The 18,594-nt window shown below is 50.1% G+C and overlaps 4 protein-coding genes and 1 long non-coding RNA gene across 13 annotated transcripts in view; 2 read left to right on the plus strand and 3 right to left on the minus strand.

Moving 5' to 3' along the window:
* Dcaf1 (DDB1 and CUL4 associated factor 1) overlaps positions 1–2,113 on the plus strand; it is a 68,859-nt gene extending 66,746 nt beyond the window's left edge. For both annotated transcript variants that reach the window (XM_046431438.2, XM_058574839.1), the window contains exon 24: positions 1,115–2,113. In XM_046431438.2, coding sequence (XP_046287394.1) covers positions 1,115–1,173 — 59 coding nt within the window. In that variant the 3' untranslated portion in view covers positions 1,174–2,113. The remainder of the gene's footprint in view (positions 1–1,114) is intronic.
* Positions 2,114–5,395: 3,282 nt separating this feature from the next.
* Rbm15b (RNA binding motif protein 15B) lies at positions 5,396–10,049 on the minus strand. The gene has a single exon (XM_046431439.2). It carries the CDS (start codon positions 8,434–8,436, stop codon positions 5,728–5,730), a length of 2,709 nt encoding a protein of 902 aa, XP_046287395.1. The 5' UTR covers positions 8,437–10,049; the 3' UTR covers positions 5,396–5,727.
* Positions 10,050–10,383: 334 nt separating this feature from the next.
* On the minus strand, positions 10,384–13,511 carry Manf (mesencephalic astrocyte derived neurotrophic factor). Its single transcript, XM_046431440.2, has 4 exons — positions 13,358–13,511; positions 12,517–12,644; positions 11,708–11,849; positions 10,384–10,627 (listed from the first exon to the last, which is right to left on the minus strand). The coding sequence occupies exons 1-4, from the start codon at positions 13,440–13,442 to the stop codon at positions 10,443–10,445; spliced, it is 540 nt and encodes a 179-aa protein (XP_046287396.1). The 5' UTR covers positions 13,443–13,511; the 3' UTR covers positions 10,384–10,442.
* On the plus strand, positions 13,454–15,777 carry LOC124084320 (uncharacterized). The gene is made up of 2 exons (XR_006849089.2): positions 13,454–14,422; positions 15,526–15,777. It is a non-coding gene; the product is annotated as an uncharacterized LOC124084320 (long non-coding RNA).
* Dock3 (dedicator of cytokinesis 3) overlaps positions 14,548–18,594 on the minus strand; it is a 680,226-nt gene continuing 676,179 nt past the window's right edge. For all 8 annotated transcript variants that reach the window (XM_058574833.1, XM_058574836.1, XM_058574835.1 and 5 more), the window contains 2 exons: positions 18,495–18,577; positions 14,548–17,703 (listed from right to left, as the gene is read on the minus strand). In XM_058574833.1, the coding sequence (XP_058430816.1) occupies positions 17,194–17,703; positions 18,495–18,577 (593 nt within the window). In that variant the 3' untranslated portion in view covers positions 14,548–17,193. The remainder of the gene's footprint in view (positions 17,704–18,494; positions 18,578–18,594) is intronic.

Genomic DNA, 18,594 nt, shown 5'->3' on the forward strand with positions numbered 1-18,594 from the left:
TTTTTTTAAAGGAGCTTGTAGAGAATGAAGGAAGATTTGAGAACATGCATTTTTTTTCCCCCCTCAGCTTGCCCAAGAGTTGATTCAGGCACCTGGGAAAAGTTGATAAGAAATTCTTCTCCACATGCAACATCCAGCATAGGTGGATGGGACATGTGCAGCCCTCAGGCTCAGAGTTGGTCTGTCCACTTTCCTGGGAATGTTGTTAAAATTGTTTTATAGCTTCTTGTATTGAATAATCAAAGTGGACATTGAGGCCTTTACTTTTCCTTCACTTAGCCACATTGGAATCCTTATCCACATTTCTCTAATTTTATCTGACAGACATGGTGTAACTAATGATCTTGCTTTGTGGGTCCTTTTTGAGATCACCTAGTTTCATTCCTAGGTGGATCCTTCTGGAAGTGTTAATGTGTTGTTTCTTGCCTGAGAAGGCTGAAGGTCGAGCAGGGGCTTCTTATCAGAGATAGTACCAACTTTCAGAGCTTAAGAGCTGCTCCCTGTTTGCCTCCTGCCTCATTTTTGGGTAGTTTGTTCCTTCTCTGGTATGACTGATCTGTACCTTTCTGGAATTTGTTCCCTTTAGATTATATTCAGAAATGGCAGAGGACTGAATCCTAGGACCACTCCCTCTGCCTTTGTGTGGCCTTCTGAGGACTAGAGAAGGGAGTGACTAAGGAGGTTAAGAAAAATCTCTTGCTTGGACTCAGCTTGCCTTTTTAGTGGTCTCAGGGTCAGGAAGGCCAGTGCCCATCCCTCTAAGGATACCAGAGGGCCTTCAGCTCTCCTCATCCTTGCCCTTTGTAGTCCAAGTGCCATGGAGGAGGCTTCATGGGGCACTTGTCCTGTTCCTCTGGGGCTTCACAGGCAGAAAGCAGAGCCTTCAAGAAGTTCAGGCCCTTTGAAAGCTAAGAGAGCAAAAAGGTCCCAGGGCTGATCATTGTTGCCAGCAACAGGTGTGTTCTCCAGAGCCAGCTCCAAGGAGTTAATTGATGTGTTTTCTTCTTTCTGGAAACCGGTAATTAACACTGCTCGGGCATAAATGTATGTGGCTGCTGCAGGTTCTTCCTATAATCCTAATGCATAATCTAGTCTCCCTTTTCTTACTTTTTAGCTGACAGCTCTGACAACTCTGATTTAGAAGATGACATCATCTTATCTTTGAATGAATGAGGAGCCATCACCACTTGGAAGGAAGAGATGATTGGCAGGCGAGAAACTGAGTCAGATGAATTCAGAATACCTTCCCTTCCCTTTCTCACCAGGGCTGTCTGTCAAGGACCTGCATGCCCTGCATTCAGAAGATTATGGTTTAGAGTCTCACTGGAATCTGAAGGTCATTGTAAAATAACAACCACAAAAAAGGCAACAGGGATTAGGCCCTATTCTGCTTCCCCCACTTCTCCTAAGATGGACATATCTTTCCTCAAGGGAAAAAAAACAAAAACAAAAACATGTCTCTGGGGTTATTTCACAATATATTTTCTTTGTATAACGTTCTTTAAAGAACAAGAAATAGTTTTTTATAAAACTTAAAAAACAAACAAAAAAAAAAAACAAACCAAAAAACAGGCATTTATAACTGAGGGTATGAACTTATATCCACCAGGTCTCTTGTCCCCGCACTTCATTTTCTTTGGAAGAAAATGATGTTTAAAGAACAATACAGAGGCATTTTTACATACGTATTTAAATGAAAAGGAAAATCGTGGTTTCTTAAATTGATAAGGATTAAGAATATTTTATTATAAATATAATATATGATTTTTTAACCTGTTTTGTTGCCTCATATTGCTGTCAGGTTAATTTGTTTTTTCCTTCATGCCAGAGGTGGGAAGGAAGGCGCTGCTTATTTGCTGAGTAAATGCCTAAATTTACCCACCTTCATGGTTTGGGGGCAGCATGGTCATTGTGGATATTGGTTTTGTGGAGTCGAGGGAACTTAGGATGTAAGTTCACTCCCTCTATTTTTCTTTGTGATTCAGTTTTTCAAATTTTTTTTTTCTTCCCTTTCTCCCCAATGTGGAAATTACAAATCAAAGGCCTTTTTCTTTAATGTAAAGTGTATTTATTTAAAAAAATACAAAATAAACTACAAGTCTGTCTTTGTTTATGGCCTTTCCCTGTTCTCTTTTACCTAAGTGAGGTATTCTTTTACTTGCAACTCTTGCCAGGTCATATGGAAGATGCCTTCTAAGTCAGAACAGGGTGTTGGGAACATGTTCTCCCCTGGAGAACAGGAGCTCGGGCAGTGTCTGGCCCTGGCCTGCAGCTCTTGGGAGGATCTTTTTCTGCAGAGTGATATACAGGGGCAGAGGGAGGAGCTCAGCATCGTCCACTCTGGACACATCTGTTTATCCCCATGTTCTAGATCAAGAAGGCAGCTCCTGAGAAGGGATTTAGTGGGATTGGAAAGGCAGGGTTCCTGGCAAGCTTTGGAGGAGTGAGCAGACAAAGCTAAGGAGAGCATTTTGACCATCATCATCGTTATTTCGTGACTGTCATCACTTTCCTGAAAGGGACTGTCACAGGGGGCTTGAGCAGTTAGTTATGCAGTCCTGGTGGTTGAGGAGCAGTTAGGCTGTTTGCAGATACTTGAGGGGTGTCTACAGTTGGCCTATGTATAAACAGTAATCACTGAAGAAAGCACCAGTGGTTCCTCCTACCTTTTTGCTCACCCCTCTCTGCTTTCCTTCCCACAATAAATAGAAGACTAGTCTCTCTCTTTAATTTTGCCCAAATAACAGCTTCTTGGGTCTTTTTTTTTTTTTTTTAAATTTAGATATCATATAGCTAAAAAGAGAAGAGAGACATTTGGTTGTGAAGAATTAAACAAGCAACACAAGAAGGCTAAAACTCTCTAGGGACAGGTGCAGCAGCCGGGCTCAGAAGCAATGTACAATTTGTCATGCATTGTGAGTGGGCCTGCACTGTTGCGCGTACCTCTTGGTCCTCCTGAGAGCGGAGCTTTCACCTCTTTATCTGCTTCCTACCTCAGCTTTAAATGGAGAGTTAACACTAACCAGTAGGGCAGTTTTACTGCTGGTACTGAACATACCAGAAGAGAGAACAGGTTACCAGTCAAGATCCAGTAAAAGCACGTCATTCTGTTCACTAATGCAGCTAAGCAGTCTCCCTGAACCCTGCCAGGAACTCATGGGAGCACTCACAGGTCTCAGAGGTGGAGACGGGCAGTCTACTAGGAAGCACAGTTCTGGTTGACTTGACAACACACCCTTAGGAAAGTGCCCTAAGAGGCTAAGAAAATGATGATTTGCCAGGAAGAAACATGTAGAAGAGTTGCACACCACCAGTGATGTCAGTTTGCCTTCAAGCAGTATCTCAGAACTTGACCCCAGTTAGAGGCACTGGACACCTGCAGTTGGTTTTCTTACTGGGGTAGTGTCACGAAACAGCCATGGTAATGGTAAAGAGGTCACGGAACCTGCTATGTCTTTTTTTTTTTTTTTTAAATGTATAAACCTTTATTTTATTCATTTAGTTATATGTGGTGCTGAGAATCAAACCCAGTGCCTTACACATGCTAGGCAAGCGCTCTACCACTGAGTCACAGCCTCAGCCCAGAACCTGCTGTGTCTTAAGAGCTAAAAGAAGGAAGTGGTTGAGGTCCAGGGAAGAGGAGGTCTGTCGAAGTGGGGTGTGGCCCTTCACCAAAACTCAGTGGTTGTTTTTGGGTAGAGGGAACCCCCACCCCTGGGGGGGTAGATAAAAGGGGTAAAGGCTGAGGTGTCTTCATTCAGGTTTCCTAACATGTCTCTTTGCTGCCTGGGAAAGCTGGTGGGTGTATTTTAGGTCCTCAGCACTTACTCTGAAGGAAGACGGGTAGCCTAGATGTACCAGGGCAGCTGAGTCATGTTACATAGGCATGTTAAGATATGCAGGAAAAACTCTACAATGTACCTTTAACAAGACAAGGCCTACTCCTATTTCTGGGGATTCCAGCTACTCTGGAATGTTAGAGGTGTGTCCTGCTGTGCCTGACCAACTTGCTTAAAAACCTACAGCTCAAGTAGAAACAGGCAAATAAAAACAGATCTAACACTTTCTGGTGTGTGGGCTGCACCTGGAGGGTTGGCATGGCTAGGAGAAAGAACCACTTTAAGGGTCATCTTTCACCAGAGCGCCCACTCCTCATCCATGATCATGATCCTTTGGAATATACAGGTTCCCATACTTTCTGGAGAGTGGCATTTGGGCTGTGTTCTATGGTGACAACTGCTGTGGGTTCTAAGTTTTCCTCTCTGGTCCTGACACTGCTGAACTCAAGTTTGCCAGCCCTGGTCTCACTACCTAATAAGACAAGCAAAGGCAGAATTCTAAAACTCCTTCAGGCTGCCTTTCCCTCCAAGGTAGAGAGTGCTTCCCCATCCTTTTCCTCTCCAGCTGGGCTTGTGTGGCTTTGACACTGCCAAGCACCTCAGCCACTGTGGCCTCATTTTTTTCCAAGAGAAATACCCATTTCTGTGTTCTCCAATTGTATAAGAGCAAGAAACCATTATGTCACGTATAACAGGCATCTTTCTAACCTACTACACTCCCCTGTAGAACTGAAAAGTACTTCCAACCAGGGATTAGTTGTACTACACAAAGCTCTAGGCACGACTGGGCATAGTCCCATTCTATGGACACCATCCCTGAAGGACCAAACACCCCCAAATCATAAATACCTGGGTAGAGTTAACCATGGCAGGGCTGGGGAAATAGTGGTAGAGTGCTTGCTTTGCAAGCACAAGGCCCTAGGTTCAATCCCCAGCACCACATACCCCCGCCCCGCCCCCCCCCCAAAAAAAAAAAACCACCAAGGCAGCTTGCTTCCAATTCCCCATTCCAGCATAAGGCCTCCAGGGGCCCTGGGAGTTGGAGGCAGCTGATTCCCACACTGGAGACCCCTGGGCTAAATTAGAAGGGAGGCTGCAAGCACTGAGACTCCTTGGCGTCAATATTGCAAGACAAGGCCTACTCCTCATGTACAAGATCATGCAACTGCTGAAAACTACCCACTGTTGAATAGGCTTACGGTTGGGGGCTTTGTCTGATAGCCACAGCTCAAAACTGATGGACACACACTTGTGCAGGGAAAATGAAATCCAACAACCAATAGCTATTGGCCCAGACCCCTCAGGCTCACCTCCTCTGCACTGGCTTTTACTCAGGCTGGTGCAGTACGGGGCTCAGGACCCACACTGAAGCCTGTCAGCCCTCAGTTAAGATTAAAACCGAGTGTGAGAACAGTCAACTCAGCATGAAGAGATGGGAGTCACTGATGCAGCAGGACTTTTGGATCAGTGCTGTTGCAAACATGACATAGGGCATACACTGGGTAAACTGTCCATTCTTTTAGGAAAAAACTTGATTAAACAGGACTCTGAACGGATTAGAAATCCATCCTCTGACAAAGGCTTTACTGACAACTTTCCATACAGTTAGTCAAAAAATAAAAAAATACAGAATACAGCAGACAGTATCTTGTACACTATAAGTCGATGTAACAGAGTCCCTTCTCATAGTTGTTTTTTTAAAAAAAATCCCACCCCCCCCAAATCTAAGAACTTAGTTTTAGTGGTGGACAGAACTTTGTTCCCCTTCAAATAAACCAAAATAACCCAGCAGAGAATTCAAACCAAGGGAGTAGGGTTGAGAAGGGATCAGATTTTAAAATAACTGCTTTTGTGACACAAACATGGAGCTGGAAAAGACAGGTTTGGGCTAGGCAGAGTCTCTCACTATAACTATCACCATGTGCTCTTCTTCTAGCTTGCCCAATGTCCTCAGTGCTGACTGGAGGTACTGCTGTGAAAAGTCGCAGGGAGGGAAGGCATAGAGCATGCCTGTGCTGTCTCTGCCCTTGGATCCACCCACTGGCAGGCTGATCACCCCTGCAGCCTGCTTCTGTTTCAAGTAGGAGACCAGGTTCCTGAGAAGCCGCCTCTGTAGGCCTGGCTCCACGGTGGGCATCCCCTCAGTGCCAGGCCCACTAAGGGTTGCCTGGGTGGCTAGGAGCACTGCATAGCCATTGGGGCTCCCCTGTTTGATGCGACGCGTGACCTCGTCCAACTTAGGCTGGTCCAGTCGAAGGCGCTGGGCAATCTTGAGTTGAGTCAGCTTGCTCCCGGAAGAGTGGTCTTTGAGGAGACCACTGATAACTCCCTGGTCCCCCTCCAGGATGTGCATAGATGTTGGAAAGCAGCTGTTTTTCAACACTAGAAGCCCATTCCAACCTAGCTGCAGTGTCTGAGCATACTCTGAAAGAGTCTTTAGTTTTTTGGTCTCATGTTTTGGCTCTTCAAGAGGCTTGGTCTCGGCCTCAGTGGTCCGATGATTGCGGTCGCTCTCTCTTGTCTTCTTCCCGTGAGAAGAGTCTGGGGCTTCATGGTGGTGGTGGTGATGGCCCCGCTCTTCAGCTCCGTGTCTGCTGTTGCTAAGGGAGTTGCTACCGGATTCCTTGGTCCCTTCACTGGAGTGGTTCTCCTTGCGGCTGCGCTCAGGGGTGCGGTCTGAGCCACGTTCAGACTGCTGCCCACCACCCTTGGTCCTGCTCCGTTCCTCATAAGGAGAGTGGGTTGTCCTTCCACGGTCACTGGAAAGGCTCCTCCGCTTGCGCCTCTCTTCCCAGGGCTTCGGCATGCCCCGGTCACCATCTCCCCCCCAGCGTTCACCACTACGGCTGCGCACAGAGCGGCTATAACCTTCCAGGCTGTTTCTGCGATCAGAACTTTTACTGGGACTGGTCCAGTCCCCTTCCAAAAAGGTCCGGTCTCGGTCTGAGTATAGAAGGTGTGGGGGGGTCCTGTCCCGCACCCTCAGGTCCGCATCCAGGTTGCGGTGCCTGGTATATCCATCAGTGAGAAGCTCATAATGCACAGGGAGGGGTGAGGGCTGGTACTGCTGGGGATAACGAGTTTCCTCTGCTTTGGCAAAATCCACCCGCAGCCTACGGTCTGGACCACCCAATGGAAAGCCCCTCATTTTAGCACAGGCGGCCTGGGCTGCGTCCAGGCTCTCATACTGGATGTAGGCAAAGCTGTCTCCTTTGACATGATCAATGGTCCGAATGCTTCCAAAGCGATCAAACTCCCGGGCCAAAGCTGCCAGCGAGGTGTTAGGTCCCAGGCCACCCACCCACAGGCGAGTAGTGGGGTTGGCCTTGCCATAGCCTATCTTTATGGGGTTTCTGCCAATCACCCGGCCCGACATGGCCACCTTAGCCCTGTGGGCCATGTCCAGGTTCTGGAACTTAAGAAAGGCGTAAGCACCACCCTGACCACGGGCAGGCCTTTTGATGACCACCTCCTCAATAATGCCATACTTCTCAAAGGCCCGTCGCAGCTCCACCTCAGACACGCTGTGGTCCAGGTTCCCGATAAAGAGATTTCTAGTGGCCCGCTGGTCGTCCTCGGGCATCAGGTCCTCCTCACACACTGCCGGGTAGCCGTAGGGGCGCCCGCGGTCATCATACAGTCCGTAGTAGTCCAGGGCCCGCTCCCGGGATAGACCCACAGCAGCGGCGGCGGCAGCATCCAGGGCGAAGGCTGCAGCAGCGTGGCGGGCACGGGGTTCCCGCAGGGGCGGGGCGGCTACCGGGGACAGTGAGCGCTGTTTGTATTGATAGCCTCCATGGAGCGGCAAGTAGCCGAGCGGGTCGGCGGGCGCTGGCGGCCCAGGGGGTGGCGTGGAGGCAGCAGCGCTGCTGCTGCTGCTTCGCCGGCTGCTCCCGCCACCGCCGCCGCCCCCACCCCCGCGCAGGTACACCGGCTCTACCTTGAGCGGGCGGTCGTACAGCAGCAGCTGGCGGGCCAGGGCGTGCTGGCGGGCCTCGCGTGCGTCCTGCGGGTGCCGGAAGTTCACGTAGGCCACGCGGCCCAGCTCTGGAGTGTGCGACAGGCGTAGGCTGATCTCGCCAAAGCGCTTGAACTGGTGGAAGAGCCGGTCCTCCAGGTGCTCGGCAGGCAGCGCGGGACTCAGGCTGCTGATGAGTAGCGTCTTGTACTCCGGTGCGGCCGTAGAGCCGGGACCCGCAGGTTCAGCCCCGGGAGGCGGTGGGGGCGGCGGCAGTGGAGACGCGCGGGGCGACGCGCCCGAGGCGCCCGGGTCCCCCGGGGCCTTGCCGCCGCGTCCCCCACCGCCGGCGCCAGAGCTTGAGGAGCGCCCGCTGCTCGCACGGTGATTAGCGTCGCCGGCGCCCCGGCCGTCGCGATGCCCTCCTCCTCCTCCTCCGCCGCCGCCGCTGCCGCCGCTACCGCGGGGTTTGTCGCGGGCTCGCACTGGAACAGGGTGCTTGGTGCCGCCGCCGGAGGCCTTGTGCGCCGCTCGCCGCCCGCCCGCCTCCGCCTCCCGTTCGCGCTCCCGCGGCCGCTTTGCCGACGATGACGAGCCACGCCCGCTCGGGCTCGAGTCTCGCTCGCTCTGCCGCTTCATGGCGCCGGCGCGGCGGGCGGGCGGCCCGTAGGCCTTTCACAGTGGCGGCGGCAGCCGCGGCCCAGGAGGCAGCGCCCCCGGCGCCGCCATCTTGGACAAAAGGACTCGGCGCGGCTGTGGCGGCGGGGCGGGGCGGGAGCGGCGCCGAGGGGCTGGGCGTTGCGTTGTCAGGCTGCGCCGGACTTACCACGTGACTTCTGTGGGCGGGGAGAGGGCTACTCTGGGCGTCCGTCATCGGGTTGCGCCGCCTTGTGCCACGTGATCTCCTTGCGAGAAAAGGAGTGGGTCGGACAGCGCGCCTTGGCGCCACCTCGCGGCCCCAGTGGACTGGGCCTTGTGCTTTCAGTCTAGTTTTAGGTGCTCCGGATCTGGCTAACTTCTTCTACGGGTGCTGGAACCAGTGCTGATTGTCCATGGGTGTCAAAATCCGGGATCTTGACCCAGCGGGTTTTTTATGTATATTTTTCCTATCCCCTGCCATGTTGTCTTCTGACTGGGGCCCAGAGTTGACATTCCTGATCCCTGTCCAAAACCCACATCTCCAGCATTCTCTGCATTCAGGTAGTAGTCCTGGAAAGGCCTTGAGAATCGTGGCTATGAACGCAGTGAGACCTGGCTGGGTCTGGTTCAGGCACTGGGATAACGCACCTGCAGTTTAGTCAGAATAAGCTCCTTTGTGCCACTAGGTCCAACCTTCTGCTGTGGGCATCTGGGCAGCCAAGTTGGAAAGGCAGGGCTGTGGCGCCAGGGGCAAAGGAAGCCAGAAGTTGATGATGCCAGTAGTTAACCATTGCTTGCCATGCTGATCTCAGTGGCCAGTACTTTGTTCACCCCCGGGAGGGGAGGGGTGGGGTGGGCCAGGGTGCTCCAAGCATAGTTGGTGGAACCATTGCAGACCTGTAGGATGAGGAAGAGCACACCCAGCTCTTTCCTCCTATAATCAGAAAACATTTCAGCAGATACAATAGGAAAGGTCTTGGAAGAGACAGCAGTGAGCTCCATGGGCAAGCTGTTAAGGTGGCCCTTTAGCAACAGAAAACTTAGCAAACACACAGATGAAGTGATCTGAGGGTAAAGACCAGCTGAGGAAACTTCTTTTCAGGTGGTTTCTGTGGGTGGGAAGAGCAAGTGTCTCAATTGAGCCACAATTCTTGTTGATAACCAGAGAGCAGCTAGACACCAGATTCCCCATAAGCCCTAAGGACCTCCACTGTTATCTAGGGTACACAAAGGCAAAATGCAGCTTTTCATGGCTTATTTGTATAAACCAGTGCAGCAAAACTCCAAGTAGGTGTCAGAGGGTAGTACTAACATTAGACCTAGACCACAAATCTTGATGAGCAAATAAGAGGTCAAAGAGCTGAAGTTTTAGAAATGCCAATACTGAATACATGGGTATCACTGTGGAAAACCACACTCCTATTCTGCTTGTACGGAGTCCTCCCAAGTACTTTAGACTCAACTTTGTACTAAGGAACTGTGCAGCTTCTAGCCTCTCCTACTGACAGGAGTTGGGGGTGTCAAATCGCCAACATCAGGCTGAGGTGCCTGATAACCCTCCAGTCCTCCAAAACCCACTCACATCAGCTGGTTTCAGCCCGTGTGACCTGCCCTGGTATTTTCAGCACTGGTGGGCTGAGGGACAGAATGGGATATACCCCAAAACTCTTTGCAAACTGGAAAGCATCATCTGGTAGGATCCTCATTTTGGGGCGATATCTTATTTCAGAAGTCACTTTATCGCTCCAAAGACAGCTAAAAAAAATTTTTTTTTTTCCTTTAATAAAAAAATCCCAGACACACTTTGAAGTCCTAGAGTAAACCATCAATAGAAGGAAGTGAATCCCCCCACGGGGGCACTGTAGAGCCAGCATCATCAGGAAAGCTCCAAGCTTCAATCTGATATTGTCAGGAGCCCACTTAAAAAATAAATTACAAAAAAGGCCGTTTGGGACGCTACAGCTGAACTGTTTTTTTCCCCTCAGGTGCAGCAGGGATGGGGCAGACTACAAATCAGTCCGAGCACTGGCTGCCTTGGGGGCATATTTAGGCATCAGTTCATTTATCTTCCGGATGTAGTCAGACTTTTCTGCACACCCTTTGCAAGTCTCCCCCCAGTCATCCAGGATCTTCTTCAGCTCTTTCACTCGGAGCTTCTTCAGGTCCACTGTGCTCAAGTCGATTTGCTTGTCTGCAATGGAGAGTAGGGAGAGTTAATGGCTGAGTGGGAGCACCCATACTCCTCAAATGTCCCATGACCCCCTGCATGTCAAACCATCCCTTAGAACAACCAGCCCTGGGCAGCAGGGGAAAGACATCTATAGATGTATGAAGAAGTGTCAGTACCTACTGCCCCAAGAGGGAACTGACCCCTTTATTAGGAGAGCTGTCTCAGACTATGAGTGTCATATACTATCAGACATGCAGTATGAAGAGGCCATACGGTCTTTAGAGGAGAAACACCACTCCCATCCTCTAAGTGCCTCTTGCACAGTCATTAGTGAATGATACCTCTAGGTTGGTGACACAGCAGATAGATCCCCTAGTCTCCATTCATAAACACAGACCTGGAGTCAGGGGTTTACTCTATGACCAGAGTGACATGGAACCAGCCAGATGGCCCTGTTATCAGGATCATTGAGAAAACAAAGCACCCTTGACAAGTGAATAAACTTAGTCACTTGGACATTTGAGGCATAATAAAAACACTTGTGTTTAAATTTTGCCGAAGAGGTCCTCATTCTTTCTAAAGATTGGGATTGTGTTTTGGCCACCAGAGGTGGTCTCAGCCAGAGATGCTATGGCTCCTGACACTCTTGGGCTAAAAGGTCTTTAGAAGTTGCAGTAATAACCAACTTGCTAAACACAAGTAAGATCACATTCCTTCTCTGCTCAAAACTTCTAATGCGCCTAACTTCACTCAGGCTAAAACCAAAGTCCTCACCAATATGCAAGGCCCCTGTGACCTGCCTTTCTACCTGTCATGCCATTGTCTGCCTTTAGACGTCCTACTTTCTCTGCATGTAATGTTCTTCTAGTAGCTAGCCTTTTCGCTAATGCCTGCCTCCTCCAAAGTTTGCTGACATGACACCTCCTCAATGGGACCTACTCTGACCTTCACCCACTTTGATACTTCCCCATCCCATCACTGAGTGCCATCTATGCTATATACCTGACTCACTATGGCTCTAGATCACTACCTTTCATTCCAAGGTAGAAATTAAGCTCAGAGGTGCACAGCATTTGTTGAAAAAGGTCTGGTCATACTCACCATACTTTAGCTCACAGATCTGGCTATCCTTCTTCTTTAGCTTCTCACATATCTTCTCCACAGGGATGTGGTGGGCCAGGGGCTTGGATACCTCATTGATGATCTTGGTGGCTGCATCATCTGTGGCCCCTATGTAGTAACACTACAGCAAGAAAGGACAACAGTCTTCAGGGATGGCACTTAACATTTCTCTCTGTCAGAGCCTCATTTGGGGTCTTAACATATGCTCGGTCTCAACTAAAAGCCACCAGATGAATTCAGAAGTCACCAGGGTTCAAAACTTTAATAGAGAAAAACAAACCAGAGACTGCCACAGAGATTAAAGATAAAAAAGCCACTGCTCCATGGGGCTCTTGTCCTTGAAGCAGTCCTGGCCCACTCTGCAGGTATCCTGTTAACTTCTGTCCTCACACATACCATGCTCTTTCAAGCCTCAACACTCACACTGGCAGTCTCCTCTGCCTGGGATGATTCTACTCCACTTTGATGATGACCCTTCCCTCATTGATTGTTCTATCTAATCAGCATCCTCCCATCACTGAATGATCCTGGTCTCTCTTCTACATGATACCCATTTGCTGCACTGTTTGTCTATTAGTCATTTTTCTACCCTGATGTGCCTACCTCACAGTAACTGCTTAATAAATACTAATAAGATAAAAATATTACGCCTGAAAAATACATGCCACTTGGGTGAGGTCAAAGGCACTTCACTCCCACATTAGTTTTCAGACAGAATAGCTGGCCCACAGTGAAGTGGAAGATAAACACGAGCCAGGGCCAGCAGAGAAGGGTCACCAGCTACTCACCAACCGATTCTCTTTGCCTCTTGCTTCACGGCAGAACTTTATAAGTTCTTTTTCAATAGTGGCTGGTGAGAATGTGACATCTCTATCTTTGAGGTCCTGGTAAAATCTTCCCAGAAAAGAAATACAAACTGGAAAAGAGAGGGAAGGGAGATGCTCAGCAATCACCAAATCGTCTCCCCATTCCAACATGAAGAAACTCTTACAGGACACACAGACACACATCATTAAGAGGTCTTTCCATCACTGTTTTTCTCTCAGGTACCCACAGGTGGACAGAACCCTGCTTCATGTTGCTGGGGTTTCTTTGTACACTCAGAGCATGCGAGAAACAAGCATCACACCCAGTGACCCACAAATGATTCTTCCCTGCTCCTTTCATCAAGTTAAGCCGAAAGTGAACACGTGTCCTTGAGACGGGGCTCACTATGACCTCATAAATGGATAGACTGGAGGCTGAAGAGAAACAAACAAAATGCAGCTCTTTTCCACGTACACCACCAAAACCCGAGGTGCAGTTTCGCAAGGCCAACAGATTGGCGCGGTACAGAGGACCGGCCTTTGGGGTTTTAGACCCGGGACGCTCCTGGGAATCTCTGAACAACAATGGGAAGGGACAAAAACTCCGACGTGATGTGGACTTCAGGCCAATTTCTTTGTACGAGCTAGTCTCCACTTGTTTTCATCCGACCAGTGTTTTCTAGGCCTGGGAAATATTTTCTAGGCCTTTCCTCTGGTGGACCCCGCTGGGACCAGCCACCGTCGCCCCCGCCCGCTCGATAATTTGTTGGGTTCAACGCCGTCGCGAAGCCGATCATTGTGTGCAGACCCCGGCCCCCCGCACCTTCGCAGTCGCCTGGCCGCAGCGCCCCGCTGCCTGGCAGTACGCTCAGGGCCAGCGCCACCGCCAGCCCGTGCGTAGCCCACATCCTCCTCCGCCGCTGCCGCCCGGACTGAACCGCACCCGCCGCGCTGCGCCGCCTTGGGGTACTTGCCGCACGCCGGAGCTTTCCATTGGCGGGCAGCCCCCGCGCCCTCCCACATGCCTCGTTCTCATTGGCCCACACGCCATAGAGCCCAGACGGGCGGCTCCACGCTGCCCTTCCCCATTGGCTGGTGGTGTCTTGGCCCTAGACAGTTGTCGGCTTCCGATTGAACCTCAGCGGTCCACAGGAAGTAGCTGCGGCCGCCTCGGAAGCTGCATGGGCAGCCATATTGGATAGGGGCAGCTACCTTAGCTGTTGCTGGAGCTGTGGGCGGAAGTAGGATCTGGCTGCCTCCCAGCGTCATACTAAATTGTCCTGCATTTCACTTGTACTTGTCCCCACGCCCGCCGGAGAAACCCTGCGGATCTCCCTAACAGGAGCCCGGACTCGTGGTGCAGGGTCAGGAGTTCTAGGGTCAGCTGAGACTCAATAGATCAAGTAGGGTTGAACAGCCGCAGACAAGACAAATTTATTTTTCCCTTCTTGTTTTGAACAGTCACGTGGGTGAGGGAGCCAACCTCTGGGAGTCCGCTGAGGCTCAGGCACCCGCCTGCCCGCCCCAGCTGGCTGAAACCTGCCTTGTCCAGGGTGGGACGGACTGTAGGTTCCCCCTGGAGGAAGGGCTCCGAGCCCATCAACCCCGGCTCATCCCGAGGCTTTGGTGTCGCCTCAGTGTGGTGGCTGCGGGGCTTAGGAGGTTTGTCCTCCACTTTTGGAAGCGATATTTCCTCTGGGGAAATTTCCTCACAAGCTCCCGACGCATGCTTGAGCACGCTGGCCCGCCTGCTTTCCAGCTGAGCCATCAAGGCCCTTGGCTATCGAGCTACTTCCCGAGTGGGGTCCCGTGGGTCGACTGACAAGCACCAGAGGATGTGTCCTCCTGGGCTGCCCTGCTTCCAAGGCTTGGCTACCTGTCCTTGAAGGTAGGACGCGGTAAGGGCTGGCTCAGAGCTGAAAGGAGACATCTTTGGGGCTAAAGGGGCTTGGAGCCCAGCGGCAAGGGTTGGAGAGGGGCACTTGTGCTGCTCCCATTCAGTGAATTCAGTGGATCAGTATCAGGTATTCATCTTTAATTAACATCACAGCAGTCAAGGGAGTGGGAAAAGGGGGAAAAGTCAAAGTGGCAGTTATTTACATCTAAAATTCACATTACTTCTTGGATTTAGAACATGCTACCACAATATATACAGTAAAATACCTCTTGGGACACTGGTACAAATTTTTTTTTCTTTTAACTTTGCTTTTCTGGTACAGGTAAGATCATTTTTAAATCATTTTTTTCTTTAGACATAAATACACAAAAGAAATGGTTAGTAGTGTTCTTGTTTTAAATAAGCACAGAATGCCAGAGGTTAAAAACACATTTATAGGACTGATAACCAATTGGACATCACACTCTATACATTTTTTGCTCAAATTCCTGTACAAATACACAGCATTCAAATAAGTATTTACAAATAAGCTTGAAAGAATGAAAATCACTATTTCACAATCTTTTCAAAGAATTTTCATCTCTCATTTCCCATTTCCCCTCAGACTGGCTGACTCTCCAACAAAAAGGTTTCAGAATGTGTCCATTTCATCCAGTTAGGGAAAATGGAGAGGGAAAACACCAGTTTGTTTCACCTTCCATAAAGCAAGGCCAACAAACTTACACTTCTCTCCCAACATCCTGTGCCATCAAGTAGAGAAGGTAGATGTTCTGTGTGATGACTGCTTTATCCAGGAACTGAGGTTCTGAAGTGCCTGAAAATCTGATGTCCTCTTACCTTAGAATCAAATTCAAACCAAGTCCCTGACCATTTAACATTAATGATCCCCAGATGTCCCAGAGATTGAAGGCTGCAAGTGAGTCTAGGTTCAGGCCTCCCCTTTGAACTGTGGACTGCCTTGACTGACCCCCAACCTGGGCCAGCCTTCTGCTCCACTTGGCCTGGAGTAATCCTGATGGTATCAGAAAAGCCCCACACTGGTGTTAATGCCCAGATGCTATGAAGGTAACTGGGTCTTCTATCTTTCCCTATAGGTTACTTGCTGGCATTTCTGTTAAACAAGTTGGCACTTGTTTCCAAGAGAAAAACACCCTGACCATGGCATTTTCTGTTTGAAAAGAGGGGCTGAGGAGAATGAACGAGGACCTAGAACCCAGGACCTGGTCATGAAGGCCAGATAGGCCAGTAAAAGAGGAACTGGGGGTAACATGCCTTAACAAGGAGAAGGCAGTCTTGTGACCATCATAATGTGACCCAAGCAAATGAAAGAAAAAGTTTTGTCTCAAGACAGTTTTTGTTTTGTTTTTTAAGTAACTGAGAAGCACCCTGGTAAAATACTACTATACCCACCCCACCCTATCCACCCCCAGATAATACACTGAGAGGAAAATCAGTGCCCTGATCTGAAAGAGTTTACTATAAAGACAGCACTGTGGCCTGCCAAACAGACTGGGGAGGCTGGAGAAACTGTCTTCCTGCTTGCCCTGAACCCTGAGTGGTGGTCCCCATGGGCCTGGAGCAGGGGCGCTATACTTGGCCACTTAGGAGATGATGATTTCTACCTGTATGGTTCTCTGCTTCCACAAGGAGAAGTTCCTTTCCACCTTTTTTACACAGAAGCTTGCTGAACCTGACCACATGTCCTCAGGGCCTGGAAGCCTGGCTGGGCAGCCAACCCCATGGCTCAGAGGTAGTGCTGAAAATCCCTGATTCAGGAGCTGGTGGCAAGCATTCTAGCCACTCTGAAAGCTCAGAGAATTTCTGGCCCCTGCCACACCCCAGCCTCACTCTTATTCCAGCTCTAACACATGGGAAAGGGCCTACCTCTAGGAGAAAGGTGGTTAGGGTAGTCCCTCTGGCTCTATTCCTTCACTCAGACCCCAGAGGGTGGGAGAAAACCCTTGCAGACCCATTCACCATGGAGCCTTCTGCAGGTCATGAAGGGTATCAAATGGAAGGGAGCAAATGATCAGAAATAAAATGATGGAGAGAAAAGTCCAAGGTGGTGTAGGAGTCAAGGCTGGCCCATGAAAACTGGCAGTGTGCCTTGGGCATGCAGGTAGGCCAGTCACATGCCTGAGCTGGCAAGTCAGCCTACCCATACCCTCAGTTTGCACACTCCTGGATGGAAGAGTGGGCAGGTGGGCAAGCATTTGTGCAAAATGGCTTGTGGCCCATTTGTCCACCTGTAACATGTAGTCCATGTGGTCCTTGCAATCCCTGAATGCAACCATTAACTTTTCTGTCCATACAGCAAAAGAAGAGGTCCCTAGTGCAATTTCCATTCTGTGCGTCTCTGCCCTGAAGGGAGGGCTGGGGCTTCTGCTCTTGGGCCCTGTGGTGCTGCAAAGCAATTCTGTGCAATATCTCCATATAGCTCCATACAGTCTGGAACTATAGGAGGAAGAAAGCATCTACTGCATAAAGAAAAAAAAAAGAAAAAAAAAAAGGAAAACCCATAGAAAATGGAAACATTAAAAAAAAAATGAAATAAAAAGAGAAGCCACAACTCTTCATGCTGCTGCGGCCTTTGAACATGGCAACACATGAGTTCACGGCAGTAGAACGGAGACTTGGGGTGGTGCTCTCTGGAGTGCCAAGCCCCTCTAACTCTCTGGGGGTGGGGGGAACTTGCTTTTCAGACCTGGAGTGGTTGGACAAGCTGTTCACTGAAGGTAGTATCATAGCTGCCGTCCTGCTCCTCACTGTTCCCCTCGGCCGTGCTCCCAGGCCATGCGGGCCTGTTCCTCCTTGGTGCTCCCAGGAGGCAATGAGGCCTTGCGGTGTAGGCCTCTTGGCCGCTCCGCCTCTTCACGCAGCAGCACACCCTCGTCGTGCTCCAGGGCTGGCAGCCTGGGATGGTAGGGCTTGGGTGGCAGTGCGGGTGGGTCCATGGGGTCCTGAGGGATGACACACCCAGGGGCTGAGTGACTCCGGCATGGCTGGGCCTTGAGGGAGTCCAGGACAGCGGACTCAGAGAGGCTGTAGTGGACAGGGAGGTAGGGCGGCTCAAGGTCTTCATCGCCATTCCAGGCCTGGCTTGGCATGGAGTCCATAGTGTCGGTTCGAGGTGGGGCCTCTGAGGAGTGCCCAAAGTTACTTTCACTCAAGGAGGACACACCACTGCTGGCACTGCCAGACAGTGTAGAGTTGCTGCCATCCAGACCTGATTGAGGGCTGGTAGGGGAGGCTGGGATGGGATGGAGAGGAGACTGTGCGAAGGAAAGGGTGGGCATGTTAGAATCCCTTGCTCTAGATGGCTAACTGGCCTACCATGTGGAGACCAAAGAGTCTGCTTATTAATGAACTTTGATTCTCCTCAACTAGGAGTTTCTTGTTCAGCAGCAACCCTGTCCCAACCCTTCCAGTGGTACCCCAGAATCACTATATTTCTGAAGGCCTAGAAATGGCCCTACTCTGGCTGCTGGGCATTGGTGTCCCCCTTCCCTGGGTCCCAGGCTGCTGTCTGTGGTCTGGGTTACTAACAAAAGGCTTGGTTATCAGACTACTTGAGGGAGGACAGAAAGAACCTTGGTGGGCCATGGACCAGATGAATTTATTCTGCTAAAATCTGTGATAACAGATTTAACTAACAGCAGGATTTAAGTTTTACTTTTTGGGGGTTTTCAATAAAGCTTTGGTGCCTGATGCTTCTTACTTTCATAGGTCACTAATTTAAGAAGCTCTATGCCCTACCAGAGGGACATTTATTTAGCTATTGTTCTATTGATATTGGCAGAGAGCACTTGTCTTTTAGTGCTCATTGCCCATACACTCTTGGTATCATGTTGTCTCCAAAGCCCTCTGATCTCCCTGTTCTCATTACATTGGTTGCAGGATGCACTGGTTACCTGCAGCTCAAGTATGGCTCTGGCTACCCCCAGCTTCTGCCAGTCTGAGCTCTCAGGGACAGTGAAGCAGAGGAGACCTCAGGTTCCTCTCATAGACCCAAAGATGATTCTACAGCAGATGAAATGGTGGGACTGTTGTTTCAATACATTACCTTGCGCAGGGTCCGGGCAGGGAGGGCTGGGGGAGTATCACCCAAAGGGTGATGGAAGGCGTCAAAATGTAAGGAGTAATGACCTGCGAAGGGAACAGAA

Source organism: Marmota monax, unplaced genomic scaffold (genome assembly GCF_021218885.2).
Source record: "Marmota monax isolate L192 unplaced genomic scaffold, Marmota_monax_Labrador192_F-V1.1 WCK01_AAM20220418_F8-fsc00022, whole genome shotgun sequence".
Taxonomy (NCBI): Eukaryota; Metazoa; Chordata; class Mammalia; order Rodentia; family Sciuridae; genus Marmota; species Marmota monax.